This window comes from Jaculus jaculus, chromosome 17 (assembly GCF_020740685.1).
Source record: "Jaculus jaculus isolate mJacJac1 chromosome 17, mJacJac1.mat.Y.cur, whole genome shotgun sequence".
Classification (NCBI taxonomy): Eukaryota; Metazoa; Chordata; class Mammalia; order Rodentia; family Dipodidae; genus Jaculus; species Jaculus jaculus.
The window spans coordinates 11950978-11969968 of record NC_059118.1 but is presented as its reverse complement, the minus strand read 5'-3'; the positions used below and the strand labels follow the sequence as shown (position 1 = coordinate 11969968).

Below are 18991 nucleotides of genomic sequence, written 5' to 3'. Positions count from 1 at the left end.
TACAGATTTATTTTCGTTATTGGTGCAAACAATTAGACTTAGGATATAGGGCCAAAGAGATGGTTCAGTGGTTAAAGTGCTTGCCTGCAAAGCCTAGGGACTCAGGTTCAGTTACACAGTACCCATGTCAGCCAGATGTGCAAAGTGGCACATGCATCTGGTGTTTGTTTGCACAGGCTAGAGGCCTTGGTATGTCCATTCTCTCTCTCTCTCTCTCTCTCTCTCTCTCTCTCTCTCTCTCTCTCTCTCATTGCTTGCAAATAGTTGTTTTTTGTTTTTTTGTTTTTGTTTTTGTTTTAGTTTTTTAAAGATCTTCAATGTATTGTATGGTGTCATACCTTTTAAAAAAATAGGGGCTGGAAGTAAGTTGAAAAGGAGACATAAAGGGTGGAGAAAGGAAGGGAGGAGGATACTTAATAGGTTGTTATTGTATATATGTAATTACAATGATTGTAATGGGAAGGTAATATGATGGAGAATGGAATTTCAAATGGGAAAGTGTGGGGGTGGGGAGGGAGGGAATTACCATGGGATATATTTTATAATCATGGAAAATGTTAATAAAAATTTAAAAAATAAAATAAATAAATAAATAAAAATAGGGGCTGGAGGGATAGCTTAGCACTTATGGCCCTGCAAAGCCAAAGGTCCCCAGTTCAGTTCCCCAGGACCCACATTAGCCAGATGCACAAGGGGGTGCACGCGTCTAGAGTTCATTTGCAGTGGCTAGAAGCCTTGGCACACCCATTCTCTTTCTGTCTCTCTCTCCCTCTTTCTCTGTCAAATAAATAAGTAAAAATTTCTAAAAAGGATACATAGGTAGTATGATCAAAACAAAAAGAAGCAAGAAGCAATAGCTGTGTAGTATTTGAACATTTCTAAATGTTTTTGCCCAAAAGTTGCCTCACTGAGCACCTAGGATTGTATACAAAAGCATAAAATGGGCTGGAGAGATAGCTCAGTGCGTACAGGTGCGTGCTTGATTCCCTGATGCCCATGTAAATCCAGATGCACAAAGTGGCATGTGTATGCATGTGTCTGGAGTCCATTTGCAGTGACAGGAGGCCCTGGTGCACCCATACTCTCTCTCTCTTTGTTCCTCCAGCACACACAGATATGTATATACGTACATATGTGCTTACTTATTTTTTTTTTTAAATGAAAAAATGTCGCTGGGCGTGGTGGTGCACGCCTTTAATCCCAGCACTCGGGAGGCAGAGGTGGGAGGATTGTGAGTTCGAGGCCATAGTGACTCCATAGTGAATTCCAGGTCAGCCTGGGCTACAGTGAGACCCTACCTCAAAAAAACAAAAACAAAAATAAAAATAAAAAAACAAAAACAAAATGAAAAAATGTCTTCAACAAAATGAAAACAGCTGAGGAGATGGCTCAGCGGTTAAAAGCCTTCACTTGCAAAGCCTGCTGGTCCAGGGTTCAGTTCTCCAGTACCCTGGTAAATCCAGAGGCACAAAGTGGCACATGCATCTCGAGTTGTTTTAAGTAGCAGAAGGCTGTGGCATGGCCATTCTCATTCATTCTCTCTCTTCCCCCTTCTTCTCTGTCTCTCCCCCACCCTCCCTTTGTTTCTGTTTCTCACTCAATTAAGTAAAATGAAAATGTTACAAGCTCACAAAGGAGGAATTGGACAGTAGATTTTTGTCTTGTTTGTTTGTTTTTTGGTGTTTTGAGGTAGTGTCTCACTCTAGCTCAGGCTGACCTGAAATTAACTGTCATCTCAGGGTGGCCTCAGACTCAGGGCAATCCTCCTACCTCTGCCTCCTGAATGCTGGGATTAAAGGTGTGCGCCACCACACCCGGCCTCAGACAATAGATTTATGAGGAATGGTCAACTCCAATAAGTAACCACCCCCATCCATGTTCTTGTAAGCAGCCCTAATGAAGCTCAGTTGGTCACAAAAGAAAAAAAAAAATGACAGGAAACATAGGAAGGGAACTACTAGTTTGGAAGAAAAGGATTTAGTGGGAGAGGGATATGAGAAAGTAGTGGGGGTAAATATGATTTCATGTGTGTCAGAGGGAGAGAGATCATCAAAAAAGAGGGGTGAAAGTCAGGTGTGGTGGCGCACGCCTTTAGTTCTAGCATTCAGGAGGCAGAGGTAGGAGGATCGTGGAGAGTTCAAGGCTATCCTGAGACTCCATAGTGAATTCCAGCTCAGCCTGGGTCAGTATGAAACCCTACCTCGAAAAACCAAAAAAGAGAGAGAGAGGTGAGGCAGTTAAGCTGGGTGTGTGGTTCACACATGCGGCTAACCTGGGCTACAGAGTAAGTTCCAGCGCTCAGGAGGCTGAGGTAGGAGGGTCACCATGAGGTCTGGATTAGTCTGGCTACAGAACAAGTTCTAGGTCATCTGGGCTAGAGTGAGACATTGTCTCCAGAAACAACAAATAAAATAGCAGTACCTACTCTGAGGAACCTGTGAGTGTTACCTTATTTGCAGATTTGATAAAGTTAAGTATCTTGAAGTAGTCCTGGAATATCCATCCCAGTGAACATCACGTGCTGTCCTTGAGTGCCTCACAGAGGGGCAGGCGGGAGGACTGCCTGCAGCACGTGTGCAGTGAGTGGAGAAGCAGGTCAAGGTGGAGACGAGCGTTGACCTGACCTGGCCTCAAGATAAGGAGACTTGAGGTCGTAGTCATTATTCCAACAGTCGCAAGAAGCTGAGTAAGCTTTTCCCCAACGACAGCCTCCTGAGTACCACTCTGATGTCCGAGGGTGTCCACCACTTCAGAGGGTTCCACTGGCAAGAGACCCACGTGCCTTGCTGCACTTGCCCAACTGGCCCTGCCTCCCTTTCCTCTTCTTCATCTCATGGCCCTGGGCGCTCTCGCTTTAAAGTCATCACACGTGTATTCCTGTGTCTGGTACACTCATCCAGGCTGACCTGGAACACAGTCTGTAGCTTCACAGCAATCCTTCACAGCCTCCCCTGTGCTGGGATCAAAGGCATGTGCTTCCAGACTTCCAAGTGCTTGCATGCCACCATATCTGGTTTTATGACATATTGGAGATCTAACCTAGGGTTTCGTGCATGCCACACAAGCAGTCTACTAACTGAGCTATATCTGCAGCCCACTCCTTTGAACTGATGTTTATCCCACTTGGCAAAATATCCATTTCTTCTTGGCCATGGGATTCGGTGACTGCTATGGGAAGGGTCAGAGTGTATCTACCCCTCCACTGAGCCCGCCCTTCTTTTCAGGTAGTTCTTTGTATATTTTGATGTTAATATATTTTGCCCTCATATTATGCACATCTTTTGTAGATAGTGTGAGCCACTGTGAGGTCATGAATGTAATAGCTGTTTGTGTCTGGAAAACAGCATTCCAAAGCACTCCTCCCCATCCTTTGGCTGCTATATTCTTAACCACTGAGCCATCTCTCCAGCCCTCCTGTTACATTCTTTCTGCCACCTCTGCCTCCTGAGGCCTGGGATTAAAGGTGTGAGCCACGATGCCCAGCAAAAACACACTTCTTGCTGGGCATGGTGGCTCACACCTTTAATCCCAGTACTGGGAAGGCAGAGGTAGGAGGATCATTGTGAGTTCGAGGCCAGTCTGGAAATACAATGTGAGTTCCAGGTCAGCCTGGGCTAGAATGAGACCCTACCTTGAAAATACCCCCTAAACACAAGCCCCACATTTCTTTTAACTGAATATCATTATAATTTTATCCTTTATAGTCATTTTAGAAAGAAAAATGGTTAGTATTTTACTAGAGATGGGCTCTGTTTTTCTTATGGGCAATGTGTACATATTCAGATTATTCATTCAAAAATACTTACGGGGGACTAAGGAGATGGTTCAGTCTACACAGTGTTTCCCATATAAAAGGAGAGCACAGTGGTTTAAGAATGCAATCTCGGAGGATGGAATTTCAAATGGGAAAGTGTGGGGGTGGGGAGGGAGGGAATTACCATGGGATATATTTTATAATCATGGAAAATGTTAATAAAAATTTTAAAAAAATAAAATAAAAATCTAAAAAAAAAAAAAGAATGCAATGTCAGCACTAGAAAAGTGGAGACAAGAGGATTCCTAAGGCTTGCTGGCTAGCCAGTCTAGGTGAATTGGTGAGCTCTAGGTTCAGTGACAGACTTTATCTCACTAACTAAGGTAGCAAGTGATAGAGGAAAATAATCACCATGGACCTCTGGCCACCACTGTTCACACTCATCACACACACACTTACGAATACGAACTACTAGAAGAAAGTAAACGGTGTGTTCAAAGCATAAGGGAAGCTCCAGGATAGCCTCAGATATACTGGGAGATCCTGCCAAAACAAATGGGCCAGCAGGAGGAAGGCTGGTTCTGAAGAGGATCAGATGTGGTAGGACACCTATAGTCCTAAGACCTGAGAGGCTGAGGCAAGCTAACTCAAGTTTACAGCTGGCCTGGATATGGGAAGACCTTGACGGCTAAAGCAGAGCATTTTAGAAGTTTTTATTAAACGATGAGGTGCTGTTGACTCCCTTATTGCTAAATGCTGTAATAAGGTTCTCTGGAGACGTTTCTACAAGATGTTACAAAAGGGGACAACTTAGAGGTACTCCTCAAAAAAAAAAAAAAAAAAAGCCTGGTAGACGAACTGACAGCAGAAGGCACTGTGGTGGAGGGCGCGGAGCTGAGTGACGGCAGAGGGCAGGGTGATGGGGCGTGAGGGAAGTAGAAATGGGCCCAGCTGGGTCCAAGTAGAAAGACTGATGTAGATGAAGACTGGGGTTGGTTATGTCGTCTGTCCTGGGAAGGTTGTTTTCTTAAAGCCCTCAGACCTACTGACCATGGCCTTTCCTCCCAGGGTTATGATAATTCCGAGAGCAGTGTTCGGAAAGCCTGCGTCTTCTGCCTGGTAGCTGTTCACGCGGTGATCGGGGATGAACTAAAGCCACACCTCAGCCAGCTCACTGGCAGTAAAGTAAGTAGCAAAGTGGCCTCCCAGGTGGGGGAAAAGTAGCAGAACTTAACCTCATGGTGGACAGCCGCACATTCCTGGAATCTAGTCATCTGTTGTTCCAGGCTGAATCCTGACCCCAGCATCCTCCTGCCCCTCATCCCACCCTGTTTGATTTTCAGCTGGTTGTGCTCCGAGCAGGTGTCTCACAGTCACCCATCCGCAGGGTGGAACGGGGTAGGGTGGCTGCTGGGAAAGAACCACCTGGAGCTCCTGCTGATTTGTGATAGCTGACTGAGTCCTTTCCGTTCCGTCACCGCCCAGATGCTGACCTGCAGGGACAGTTGGATTAAGATCCGATATTGTAGTTACATATTCATAGATTTTGTATCTCTCAAAATGTGGAACACTTGAGGTTTTCTTCTAATTTCCCCTTAAGTAAATGTGATTATCAGCCAGATATGGTGGCAGAATCCTGGAACCCAGCTCTCGGCAGCCCAAATAGAGGAGCACTCTGTTCATTTGCTTGTCTGATTTAAGCGTCTTAGTGTTTGATTACGGCGCCTGTGCCACAGCTCATAGGTAATAAACCGGATGTAATGGAAAAGACAGAGTCACGTCAGGTAAAAGGCCCCAGGATTGTGTATTGCATTGATCCATAGCTGTACTTTTGGCAACTGTGACCTTTACAGTCCTGAGCAAGAAGGGGTTTCTATTTAAGTCAGAGTAAGCCTGGTGTGGTGGCACACACCTTTAATCCCAGCACTCTGGAGACAGAAGTAGGAGGATCGCCATGAGTTTGAAGCCACCTCAGACTACATAGTGAATTCCAGGTCAGCCTGGGCTAGTGTGAGACCCTACCTCAAAAATAAGTAAAGTTGCAGTGATCATTCTCATGGAGGATGGCTCCCTCTGTGGCCCATTTTCACAGTTCCTCTAATGCATTTGGGATGACTGCCTCACCCTGCAGCTGATGCCTCACTCCTTCAACTAAAATGCCCACCACCAGACCCATCGCCACCAGGAGATTGGCAGCTTCCTCCACCAAAACTGCCCCGCCTTCATGGATCCATAATTTGACTGCTGTTGGCCACTATTATGTCCAAGCTCAATAAATCTCCTTCATGGCCATCATCATCTCCTTCACCACCACCTTGGTTTGCACATCCTGCTCCACCACCTCTGCCACTGCTACAGTTGCTACCGTCACCCGCTGCATAACTGCCTCTTCCGCCCCCAGGTCCACCATAGCCTTGGTTGCTAGATCCACCTCTACCTCTCTGTGGCCCAGCAGACTGTTCCCCTTGTTTAGAAAGGGTCTTTTTCAGACTGGAGAGATGGCCTAGTGGTTAAGGAACTTATCTGAAAAGCCAAAGGACCCAGGTTCAATTTCTAAGGCCCACGTAAGGCAGCTGCACAAGGGGACGCGTGTCTGGAGTTTCTTTGCAGCAGGTGGAGGCCCTGGTGCGCCCACTCTCTCTCTATCTATCTATCTTCTGTCTGCACCCTCCTGAAACAAGTAAAAATATATATTTTTTAAACTAAGCAAAAAGGCTGAAGAGATGGCTTAGCAGTTAAGAGCTTGCCTGTGAACCCTAGGGACCCTGGTTTGAGGCTCAATGCTCCAGTATGCATGTAAGCCAAATACACAAAGTAGTGCATGTATCTGGAGTTTGTTTGCAATGGCTGGAGGCCCTGGTGAGTCCATTCTCTCTCTACCTATCTGCCTCTTTGTCTGCCTGTCTCTCTCAAATAAATAAAAACAAAATTTAGAAAAATAAAGACTTTTTTTCTTTTAACTTCACAGTGATGCTCACTGTGGGTGTAGCATTTCTGAACAACAGTTTTATTGAAAACTGTTCATCGATGAGCAGAAGTTAGAAAAGCAGAGCAGGGAGGTGCTTCAGTGTGTAAGCCCAAGGGCCGGAGCTGGAACCCCCAAGTAATAGCAGGTGGGTGTGCCATGCTGCCTGTAATCCCAATACTCAGGAGGCTGAGACATGCGCAAAAAATTTTATTTATTTATTTAAATTTTCATTAGCATTTTCCATGATTATAAAATATATCCCATGGTAATTCCCTCCCTCCCCACCCCCACACTTTCCCATTTGAAATTCCATTCTCCATCATATTATCTCCCCATTACAATCATTGTAATTACATATATATAATATCAACCTATTAAGTATCCTCCTCCCTTCCTTTCTCCACCCTTTACGTCTCCTTTTTAACTTACTGGCCTCTGCTACTAAGTATTTTCATTCTCACGCAGAAGCCCAATCATCTGTAGCTACTATCCACATATGAGAGAGAACATGTAAAAATGTTTTAAAAACAAATATTTTTTTGTAATTTCTGTGGTTTCATTTTTGCCATACTTTTCAAAAGAGATTCTCAAAATATATTCTTCTGTTTCTTCTTTGATACCATGAAAACTTCCTTCACTGATACATGGTACCTGGCTTTGCAGAATTCTCTTTGGAAACAGGTTTTTGGTTCTGCTACACCCATTGCTGCAAGACCCCTGGGATGTCTTATTGGGGATTCCTCATTACCACGCAGTCTGTAAGCGCCCCTTCTCGGGATGTTGGTCTGTGAGGACACTGAGGGCCGGACCCAGGCCCCCACGCGCGCTGGGAAGCGCTCTGCCACTGGTGCTCTGCCTCTCGGGAGCTTCTCTGAGACTGTCTTCTGCAGTCCCACCGCTCAAAGCGCCAGCGAGCAGCCTCATCAGATGCTGTTTTCCTCTGTTTATAGAGACCGGACTCCCAGTTTCAGGCCATCCTGTGTTGGGCAGCCTCAACTTGAGCTCAAGACCTGTCAAGAAGGGGTGTGGAAATATCAAATATTATTCTTTCCTTTGTTTTTGGTGGGGAGTTTGAGACCAGGTTCTGTGGGAGCCCAGGCTGGCCACAAATTCATAGCCATCTTCCTGCCTTAGCCTCCTAAATGCTTGTGATTGCAGGTATGAGCAACCACACCTGACTCCTTCTCTGTTCTCACTGTCATCGAGATTAATGTGCAACTTTGGCTTGGTATCTTAAAATAAAAAATGTGGGCTGGGCGGATGGCTTAGTGATTAAGGTGCTTGCTTTCCTGCAAAGCCAAAGGACCCAGATTCGATTCCCCAGCAAGCATGTAAGCCAGATGCACAAGGTTGCACATGCATCTGGAGTTTGTTTACAGTGACTGTAGGCCCTGGCCTGCTCATTCTCTCTCTTTCCCTCCCTCCCTCCCTCCCTTCCTCTTTCTCTGTCGAATAAGTAAATAAAAATAAAATAAAAATTTAAAAATGTGATTTATTCTTTAAAAAGTAAAAAGGAAAAGCTGGCTTTTCACATTGCGTGCTTACTGCCAGAGCCTGTGACTTGTCCTGCAAGATGAGGACACACGGGGATTGTTGAGTTAGGGCTGGAGACCAGGTGGTGGGAGGCGTTCGTTCACCTTTGCCTCCAAGCAAGGTTCCCAAATTCATGACAGTTTTCATCAGTGTGGTCAGATTTATTATTTTATTTAGTATCTTATTTATTTATTTGCAAACAGAGAGAAAGGGGGGGGGAGAATGGATGTTCCAGGGCCTCTAACCACTGCAAATGAATTCCAGATGCGTGCACCACTTTGTGCACCTGGCTTTATGTGGGTACTGGGGTATAGAACTTGGGTCATTTACACATAAGCACCTTAATCACGGATCCATCTCTCCATCCCCAAATTTGTTTATTCATTCATTTATTTATTTATTTATTTTGGTTTTTCGGGGTAGCATTGTCTCTAGCCGATGCTGGCCTGAATTCACTATGTCATCTCAGGCTGGCCTCAAACTCATGGCAGTCCTCCTTACTCAGTTTCCTGAGTGCTGGGATTAAAGGAACACACTACCATGCCTGGCCCAAATTTACTTATGCATTCATTTATTCATTTAGGTTTTTCGAGGTGCAGCTCACTCTAGCCCAGGCTGACCTAGAATTCACTATGTAGTCCCAGGGTGGCCTCAAACCCACAGTGATCCTCCTACCTCTGTCTCCCGAGTGCTGGGATTAAGGGAGTGTGCACCATCATGCCCAGCCCTTCAAATTTATTTATTTTATTTATTTGCAAGTAGAGAGAGAGAGGAGGGACAGAATGAGCACACCAGGACCTCTAGCCACTGCAAGGAAACTCCAGATGCATGTGTCCCTTGTGCATCTGGCTTACATGGGTGCTGCAGAATCAAATCTGAGTCCTTTGGCTTTGCAGGCAAATGCCTTAACCACTAAGCAATCTCTCCAGCTCCAAATTTATGTTTTAAGTAGCAAAAATGAAAAATGAAAATCCACATAAGGGACTGGGGCTGTGGCTAAGTGGATTGAGTGCTTGCCTAGCATTCATGGATCCATGATCAGCAGTAGCTTGGGGATGGCCTGGGGAGATAGATCAGTAGTTAAAACATGCTTGCTTGCAAATCCTCCAAGCCCAGCTTCAATTCCCCAACACCCATGTAAAGCCAAATGCAAAGTGGCACATATATCTGTAATCCCACTATTCCCATGACAATGGGGGTTGGAGCCAGAAAGAACCCTGAAGTTACCCTCTGTTCTTGACCAAGTGCTATGTCATGTGTATTTGTGTGCACACATGCACACAAACAAATACAATATTTTTGTTTTGTTTTGTTTTTCGAAGTAGGGTCTCCATTGTAGCCCAGTCCTACCTGGCATTCACTATGGAGTCTCAGGGTGGCCTTGAACTCACGGCAATCCTCCTACCTGTGCCTCCCAAGTGCTGGGATTAAAGGCATGCGCTACCATGCCTGGCTACAAATACAGTTTAAAGTATGTTATTTATTTACTTACTTACTTACTTGAGAGGGCAGGAGGATGGTTGTGCTAGGGCCTCTAGCCACAGCAAACAAATTCCAGACTCCTGCACCACCTTGTATGTCTGGTCTATGTGGGTACTAGGGAATCAAATCTGGGTCCTTAGGCTTTGTAGGCAAGTGTCTTGACCACTGAGTCAACTTTCTATCCCCCCCCCCCCATTAAAAAATGGCATTCTCAGCCGGGCGTGGTGGCGCACGCCTTTAATCCCAGCACTTGGGTGGCAGAGGTAGGAGGATCGCCGTGAGTTCAAGGCCACCCTGAGACTACAGAGTTAATTCCAGGTCAGCCTGGACCAGAGTGAGACCCTACCTCGAAAAACCAAAAAAAAAAAAAAAGGCATTCTCATGACTCAAATCTGTGGGGGGTTTTTATTATTTATTTATTTATTTATTTGAGAGTGACAGAGAGAAAGAGGCAGATAGAGAAAGAAAATGGGTGCGCCACTGCAAATGAACTCCAGACACATGTGCCCCCTTGTGCATCTGGCTAATGTGGGTCCTGGGGAATCGAGCCTCAAACCAGGGTCCTTAGGCTTCACAGGCAAGAGGACCGCTAAGCCACTTCTGCAGCCGTGTTTTGTTTTTTGAGGCAAAGTTTCACTGGCTGGCCTGGAGATCCGTTTGTCACCTAGCTGGCCTCAAACGTGTAGCAGTCCTTCAGTCTCTGCCTTCCAGGCCTGTGCCCACCTTTTCAAAGCCCAGGTCCAAGTGCATGGCTTTGGGTGAGCGTGCTCCCTGTGCCCGGGTGACATGTGCGTGTTTGACTCCGCAGATGAAGCTGCTGAATCTGTACATCCGACGGGCACAGACGGGCTCCACGGGGGCTGACCCTGCCACCGACGTCCCAGGACAGAGCCAGTGACGCCGGTGACCAGCTCCAGCCTCCCGCCTCACGAAAGAGAAACCCTCCAGGACATCTTTTAGGACTTAACCATTGTTTCCCAGTTTTGGTTCTTTGTTTCATTTCCTTTTGTCTCTTCTGTAGCAGAGGCTTCCTCAGTCTGCATGTGACTTTTATGATAGTAACTCCAAATTCAAGAGGAACAGTATTAACACCAACGGATCACTACCAAGTAATTTTTAATCGGATTCATCATTTCACTTGTTTGTACTTTGTCTTCCCATTAACCTTTGCCAGTGTTATGATTTTATAATTTTTTTTAAAATGCTGGTTAAACAGGAATGCTTAAAGCTTTAAAAGTTTAACAGTCTAAAACTTTTTTTTGTCTTTACTCAACTACAGAATAATATTTTTATTGCTACTTTGAGTTTTGTTCTGTATCATGTCCTACGCTAGAAACACTGAAAATGATGTGAAGCAGGCAGGACTAACTTGCTCATCTGTCAGACTGTTTGTGATGGTGATACGCGTCATTAGTTGCAACTCTTTGGTGATCTATAGTTTGAAGCTAAGACCTCAAAGAAAAATGTTACCGAATCAGCCAGTTCTGTAAGACTGATATGGTTTGTTGCTTACTGATCTTGCCACCTTTTGTTAAACCGTGTCCTTTTCTGACCCCATAAGAAAGCTGCACTAAATCATCTGCCTGGTTTTTCTTGGTAGTTCTTAAAACAGAAGGTTTCCTTGCAGAGGTTTTTGGTTTATCTTTGTTGTGAATGATGCTTTTTTGTATTTATTAATATCAAATTCACTTATGAATAAACTTGATAATGGAAACAGACAAAAAAAATCAAGTGCATGTGTGTCTTTGACGGTCTTCTGTTTCTCAGTTGATAAACAAACTAATTATTGAGACATGAGAGTCTACCAGCACCTTTTTGTTTAGTGGTGGAACCTGGTTTCCTTTGACCGTAAAATTGTCTTACTTGAAAAACCCTGATCCTGACGAGAGAGAAGCAGGTGCCGAGGCTCGTGTCCTGTTCAGACTCTCTACCTCTTCAGGGCTAACGCTAACTGAGCTGCTGCCTGGAGTGTCTTTTGGAAGACTACTTAGAGGGTGATTTTCTGTTACTTTTTAACAAATTTTTCAAATCACCTTTTGCTAAACCTGTATTGTTCATGTGCAGTCAACTTTCAGAAATTACCGGTTTGGGTGAAAGGACAAATTTTAGATCATCTGGAACCAGGATGCAATGATTTCTCATCTTGAGTTGGTTTCTTTTTGTTGTTGTTTTTTGTTTTGTTTTTTTTTATTTTTAATCCTAACATAAAGTGAATTTGACTGGAAAGGCAAATAGCTATTAGGGAAGCAATTTGCTATTGTTACAGACTTACAGACTTATCTGTATTTCTTTGTTTAATTGAGAAAATGTGGAAATGTATGTAAAGATTTTAAGACGAGAGGACTGAATGGATGATTTGTCATAGGCTTCCCTTCCTTTGGTTCTGTTTTAGCAGCAGACTTCTCAATCTCCTCCCCCCCCCCCCCAGAACAGTTTTGTTTTCTACTGTTAATTACATCGTGTATTTACAGTTCTATGCTTACTGTTGTGCATATACTGGCAATAAAACTGTACATAACATTACTTGAAAAACTTAATAATGTATCTCAGCTGATTTTCTGTGTCATTGTGTCAAGAACCATTCATTCAGGTTATGGGTTTAAAAAAAATTTTTTTTTTGTTTTGTTTTGTTTTGTTTTTGAGGTAGGGTCTCACTCTAGCCGAGGCTGACCTGGAATTCACTCTGTATTCTCAGGGTGGTCTCGAACTCACAGCGATCCTCCTACCTCTCCCTCTCGAGTGCGGGAATTAAAGGCGTGCGCCACCATGCCCAGCTTTAAAAATATTTTATTTTTATTTATTTATATGAGAGAGAGAATGGGAATGTGTACGTCAGGACCTTCAGCCACTGCAAATGAACTCTAGACACATGCACCACCATGAGCATCTGGCTCATGTGGGTCTTGGGCCATCAAACCTGGGTGCTTTGGCTTTGCGGGTAAGTACCTTAATCACAAAGCCATTTCTCTTGTCCTATTTTTTTTTTAATTTATTTGGGGGGGGGCAGATAGAGAATGGGCATGCCAGGGCCTCCACCCACTGCAAACCAACTCCAAACGTGTGTGCCATCTTGTGTGTCTGGCTTACATGGGACCTGGGGAATTGAACCTGGCTCATTTGGCTTTGCAGGTAAGCACCTTAACCACTAAGCCATCTCTGCAGCCCAGATTGTAAATTTTACTTTGAACTTTAAAAGGTCTTGTGTCAGTTACGGCCCATGGATTTTGTACATGCATCAGAGAAACAACAGTCAGGAGTAGCAACAATACTCCAATGTGTCTGGCTGTTTACACATGTACATCTTATACCTATGCTTAGGAAGAAAGGTATTGTCGACATTGAACTCTCCTTGGCTCGGTTTTGTGCACCATGACCTTCACTATGTTTTGTAACCATTTTGAGTCAGCGTATTGTTTTAATTTTGACCGCTGGAATTACTTTTGACAGTAACTTGGACCAAATAACACAAACTGAAATATCAGATCCAGCCTCTGACATCTAATAGCAGGCATTTGAGAAATGAATGAACTATAGGATAGAAAACCTAAAAATGAAAGCGATTATATGTAGACCTGAGATTCCCATCCTTTCAGCATTGGGGTCATGACTCAGGGCGCAGCAATTGTTGAGCATACAGGGCCCAGGTTCCTACCTCAGCACCACAAACAAATGAAGAAAAGGTGTATATGGGGGCTTACCCCTGCAATCCCAGCACTTGGGAGGTTACTATAGTCCTTCACAGCTTTTTAAAAATTTATTTATTTATTTATTTATTTATTTATTTATTTATTTATTTGACAGAGAGGGGGGGAGAGAGAGAGAATGGCATGCCAGGGCCTCCAGCTGCTGCAAATGAACTCCAGACACCATGCACCATCCTGTGCATCTGGATTACATGGGTCCTAGGGAATTGAACCTGGGTTCTTTGGTTTTGTAGGCAAACGCCTTAAATGCTAAGCTGTTCCTCGGCCCCTTCATTGTGTAGTCTTATCAACTTTAGATTACCACCACACCTGGTCATTTCACTGATTCTAATGGCCACTGGGCTCTTCTCCACCACCCCCACCCCCACGAAGCACACAGAGTCAGACACATTTTGTCTAAGCCCTCCATCCTGTGAGGGCGATGCCTTGGGTACATCTAGCAGCCTGTCCCTCATCTCCTCCCTTTCACTCTCTTCAGCATCAAAGACTTGGCATCTGGCTCACAAATTAATTCACTTCCCCAAGGGAGCAAAGTACCAATACTGGGTTAGTTCTAGTTCTATGTAGAAAATGATCCTTCCAGAAGAATGTGGAAGGGAGAAGGGATAAAAACAAACTGACAACTTCTGTTCAAATCTATCCCAGTCTGTGGGATAGTCCCCTCTTTATTTTTATTTTTGGTCTTTCGAGGTAGTATCTCACTGTAGCTCAGACTGACCTGGAATTCACTCTGTAGTCTCAGAGTGGCCTTGCTCACAGCAGTCCTCCTACCTCTGCCTCCCATGTGCTGGGATTAAAGTTGTGTGCCACCATGCCCGGCTATTTATCTGTTTATTGACAAGCAGAGGAGAGACAGCGGATGTGCCAGGGCCCACAACCATCACAAAAGAACTCCAGATGCTTGCACCACTTTGTGCACGTGGCTTTATGTGGGTACTGGGGAATCAAACTGGGGTTGAGAAAGAGAAGAAGCAGATAGAGAATGGGCACACCAGAGCCTTCAGCCACTGTAAACAAACTCAAGACGCACACACCACCTTGTGCATCTGGTTTACATGGGTCTTGGGGAATTGAACCTGGACCCTTTGGCTTTGCAGGCAAGTGCCTTAACCATTAAACCATCCCTCCAGTCCCCTCCTCTTTTTTTGTGAGAGTCTATCTTTTTCAAAATTTTATTTGCACACACTGTGGGTATGTGCTGTTACTCACCTTTGATGCCTCACAGATCTTCTGTTGCTTCCAGATTACTTTCTCAGCTAGGCATGGTGGGTGTATTCCTTTAATCCCTGCACTTGAGAAGCAGATGTAGGAGGATCACTGAGAGTACAAGGCCAGCCTGAGACTCCATAGTGAATTCCTGGTCAGCCTGGGCTAGAATGAGACTCTACTTCAATAAACAAAAACAGATTACTTTTTTTTTTTTTTTTCCGAGGTAGGGTCTCACTCTAGCCCAGGCTGACCTGGAATTCACTATGGATTCTCCCGGTGGCCTCAAACTCACGACAATCTTCCTACCTCTGCCTGCCGAGTGCTGGGATTATAGGTGTGCGCCACCACGCCGGGCTTCTTTTTCTTAAAAAAAAAAAAAAATGAGAAAGAATATGGACATACAAGGGCTTCTTACCACTGCAAGGAAATTTCAAATGCATGTGCCACTTTATGCATCTGACTGACTTTATGTGGGTACCAGGGAATTGAATCAGGGTTGGCAGGCTTTGCAAGCAAGCACCTTTAACTGCTAACTCATCTCCCCAATTCCCTCCATCTCCCTTCATCTGTGTTTTTTCTTCTTCTTCCTTTTTTTTTTTTTTTTTGGAGTCAGCATCTCACTCTAGCCCAGGCTGACCTGGAACTCCCTACCTTAACCTCCCACATGCTGGAATTAAAAGTGCTAGCCACTGGGTATGGTGGCACACGTCTGCAATCCCAGCACTGGGGAGGCAGAGGTAGGATCACTGTGGGTTCAAGATCACCCTGAGACTACCTAGTGAGTTCCAGGTCAGCCTGGCCTAGAGTGAGACCCTACCTCAAACAACCAAAACTGAATAAATAAAAGTGGTAGCCAACACACCCAGCTCATTGGCAACAGTATTTTCTAAATGTCTAGGCTTTGCTTCTATTTATGTTTGACTATAGCTGAATTTAAAGAAATTGATGAAAGTGATAGTGCATGCCTTTAATCCCAGCAGCACTTAGGAGGCTGAAGTAGGAGGATCACTGTGAGTTTGAGGTCAGTCTGGGCTAAAGTGAGACCCTGCATCAAAATGAAAAGTGGGGCTGGAGAGATGGCTGGGTGGTTAAGGCAATTGCCTGCAAAGCCTATCTACCAGGATTCCATTTCTCAGTATACATGTAAAGCCAGATGCCCATAGTGGTGCATGCATGATGAAGAGGCTGGAGGCCCTGGTGCACTCATTCTCTATCTCTGCCTCTGCTTAGAAATAACTCGAAAGGGCTGGACGTGGTGGTATACGCCTTCATTCCCAGCACTTGGGAGGCAGAGGTAGAAGGGTCACTGTGAGTTTGGCCACCCTGGAAATACAGAGCGAGTTCCAGGTCAGCTTGTACTAGAGTGAGACCTTGCCTCAAAAAAACAGGAGAGATGGCTTAGCAGTTAGGTGCTTGCTTTTGAAGCTTAAGGACCCACATTCAATTCTCCAGAACCCACATAAGCCGGATGCACATGATGGCGTATGTGTCTGGAGTTTGTTTTACAGTGGCTGGAGGCCCTGGCACCCCAATTCTCTACCGCTTCCTCCTTTTCTCTCCCCTTCTCCCTTTCTCAATTAAATATTTAATAAAAAAAGGAAAAGAAGTTGATAGTCGTCTGCACTATTAGATTTATCCCAGGAGTCAGAGAATTGCCCCTCCTTCACTATACTGCTCTGTCTCTTCCAACAAGAGTGGACCTGACTAATCTGTACTGCTGGACTCACATCATCTGCTCACTACCTGAAGGCCAATCCTCTGGAGACAAGAGTTGACCGCAAGGGAATAAGGTTCTTGCAAGGGACAGCCCTGATACAATGGAGTGGATTGTTATTCTCAAAGCTTCATCACTGGGATAACCAGGTACACAGAAAGGCTTCAGTAGAGAATAAAAGAAAGTGAAGCTGGTCTTGGTGCCTCATGTCTTTAATCTCAGCGTTTAGGAGGTAGAGGCAGGTGGGCTGCCATGAGTTCAAGGCCAGCCTGGGACTACATAGTGAATTCCACATCAGCCTAGACTACAGCGAGACCATACCTTGCAAAAAAAAGTGCATAGGAATGACCAGAAGCCTACATACTGAGTGCAGTCTTTCTTGTTTCCTGAATCTTTCCCCTCCTCACCACACATCAGCTTTAATGTACCCTGAACCATGACTCATGTGTTCTCTAGAAAAACATTGCTTTTCTGCAAATTAAGCTGCACACAGTTATTTACATGGTGTTAGTTGATGCATACGATTTAAGAATAAGGAGAGGTGGACTAGAGGGATGGCTTAGAGGACAAGGCACTTGCCTTCAAAGCCAAAGGACCTAGGTTTGAGTCCCTAGGACCCATGTAAGTCAGATGCACAAGATGGCACATGCTTCTGGAGTTCGTTTGCAGCACTAAATGCCCTGGTGCGCACATTATTTCTTTCTTTCTCTCCCCCCCCCCCCCCGTCTCTCTCTCTCTCTCAAATAATAAATACTTTAAAAAAAGAACAGGGGCTGGAGAGATGGCTTAGCGGTTAAGCGCTTGCCTGTGAAGCCTAAGGACCCCGGTTCGAGGCTCGGTTCCCCAGGTCCCACGTTAGCCAGATGCACAAGGGGTCGCACGCGTCTGGAGTTCGTTTGCAGAGGCTGGAAGCCCTGGCGCGCCCATTCTCTCTCTCTTCCTCTATCTGTCTTTCTCTCTGTGTCTGTCGCTCTCAAATAAATAAATAAAAAATTTATATAAAAAAAAAACACACAGAAGGAGTAGCCGGGCGTGGTGGTGCACACCTTTAATCCCAGCACTCAGGAGGCAGAGGTAGGAGGATTGCCATGAGTTCAAGGCCACCCTGAGATGACAGAGTTAATTCCAGGTCAGCCTGGACCAGAGTGAGACCCTACCTCGAAAAAAAAAAAAAGAGAGGTGTTCCTGATGTTTCCTGAAGACCACCAGATGTTCCAGGTTCTTCAGATCTATAGGTCATTTAGCAATTGTTGGTATATTATATTGGTATAGTTTTTATTTTAAAATATTAAATTTTAGGGGGTTACAGAGATGGCTCAGAGGTTAAGGCAATTGCGTGCAAAAATCTAATTACCCGAGTTTGACTTCCCACTACCCACATAAAACTAGATTCATAAATAGGCACATGCATCTTGGAGTTTGCAATGACTGGAGGCCCTGGCACACACCCATTCTCTCTCTCTCTGCTTGTGTATGGATTTTTAAAAATATATTTTTATTTGTAAGCAGAGAAAGACTGAGAAATGGGAATGCCAGAGCCTCTTGCAACTGCAAATGAACCTGATACATGTGCCACCTTGTGGATCTGGATTTCCTTGGGTACTGGGGAATTGAACCCCTGGCCACCAGCCCTTGCAAGCAAGTGCCCTTAGCTGCTGAACCATCTCTCCAGCTTTTTTTTTTTTTTTTTTCCTTTTAATTTTAGAATGCCAGGCAAAGTGAAAATAATTGCCAAGGACAAGTCGCAAAGAATGGTCCATTACATCTGGTCATAGTGTCGCTTATGCGAGCCAGGCCAGATGACTGAAGAGTCCATGGAATGCGGATGTATCTGAGATCCCAATGAGACAGCCCAACAGTATTTTCGCTGCGGTTTTGATTGGTTGTGGTTATTTTTAGCAGTTGAGTGGCCCTTCCTGAAATGATAGCCTATGTTTGGTCCTGAAATCTAGGGATTTGGACTAAGCTGACTAAATTAGTACAATCTATTCACCGGTTGGCACTGGAGTCTTCTCAGCTATGAGATGTTAACTTGCATCAAGTTAAATGTTTGCAAGAATGCTTTGCAAAGAGAATGCAAATTAATATTCAAATCACAGAGACCTACATCTTTTTTTTTTTTTTTGGTCCTGGCTGAAAACCATTGTTCAGGTTGAAATGTGTTTTAAGCTTTTTTTGTTTCTTTTAAAATTAATCTGGTGAGTTAAGGCATAAGACTAATGTTCAACTTCTGGGCCTGATTGGTAAGCAAGGTGTTGACAGAAGGCAAATCGAGGTCAAAAGCTCAGGCTTTTAATAAGTGCAGGCCAAGCGCACCGTGAAGCTCTTGAGGCGGGGGAGATGGCTCAGCAGTTAAAAGTGCTTGCTTGTAAATGAGCCTCTGGCCCCTCCTCGTTCCTCCTTGGGAAGAATGGGACCTCAATCCATCAATTGGGCCGCAGCAATTCTTCAGCCCTTGCTATTACAGTGATGTGTCCTAATGGTTCGGATCTCCAGCCAGCGGCGGCGACACCAGGCCTGAAACCCTAGTTCCACTCAAGGCTCTCCACCCTCTTTGCAGCGATGCAGCTCCCGGAGCCTTGTCGGGGAGAGTTGATTGGTTCATGCTCATGTCAATCAGAATCTTC

At 44.8% G+C, this 18991-nt stretch overlaps 1 protein-coding gene across 40 annotated transcripts in view; it reads left to right on the top strand.

Annotated features, from left to right (window-relative positions):
* The window catches only part of Clasp2 (cytoplasmic linker associated protein 2), a 208582-nt gene extending 196308 nt beyond the window's left edge, over window positions 1–12274 (top strand). For all 40 annotated transcript variants that reach the window (XM_045136851.1, XM_045136845.1, XM_045136850.1 and 37 more), the window contains 2 exons: window positions 4823–4939; window positions 10546–12274. In XM_045136851.1, the coding sequence (XP_044992786.1) occupies window positions 4823–4939; window positions 10546–10635 (207 nt within the window). In that variant the 3' untranslated portion in view covers window positions 10636–12274. The remainder of the gene's footprint in view (window positions 1–4822; window positions 4940–10545) is intronic.
* Window positions 12275–18991: the final 6717 nt, after the last annotated feature.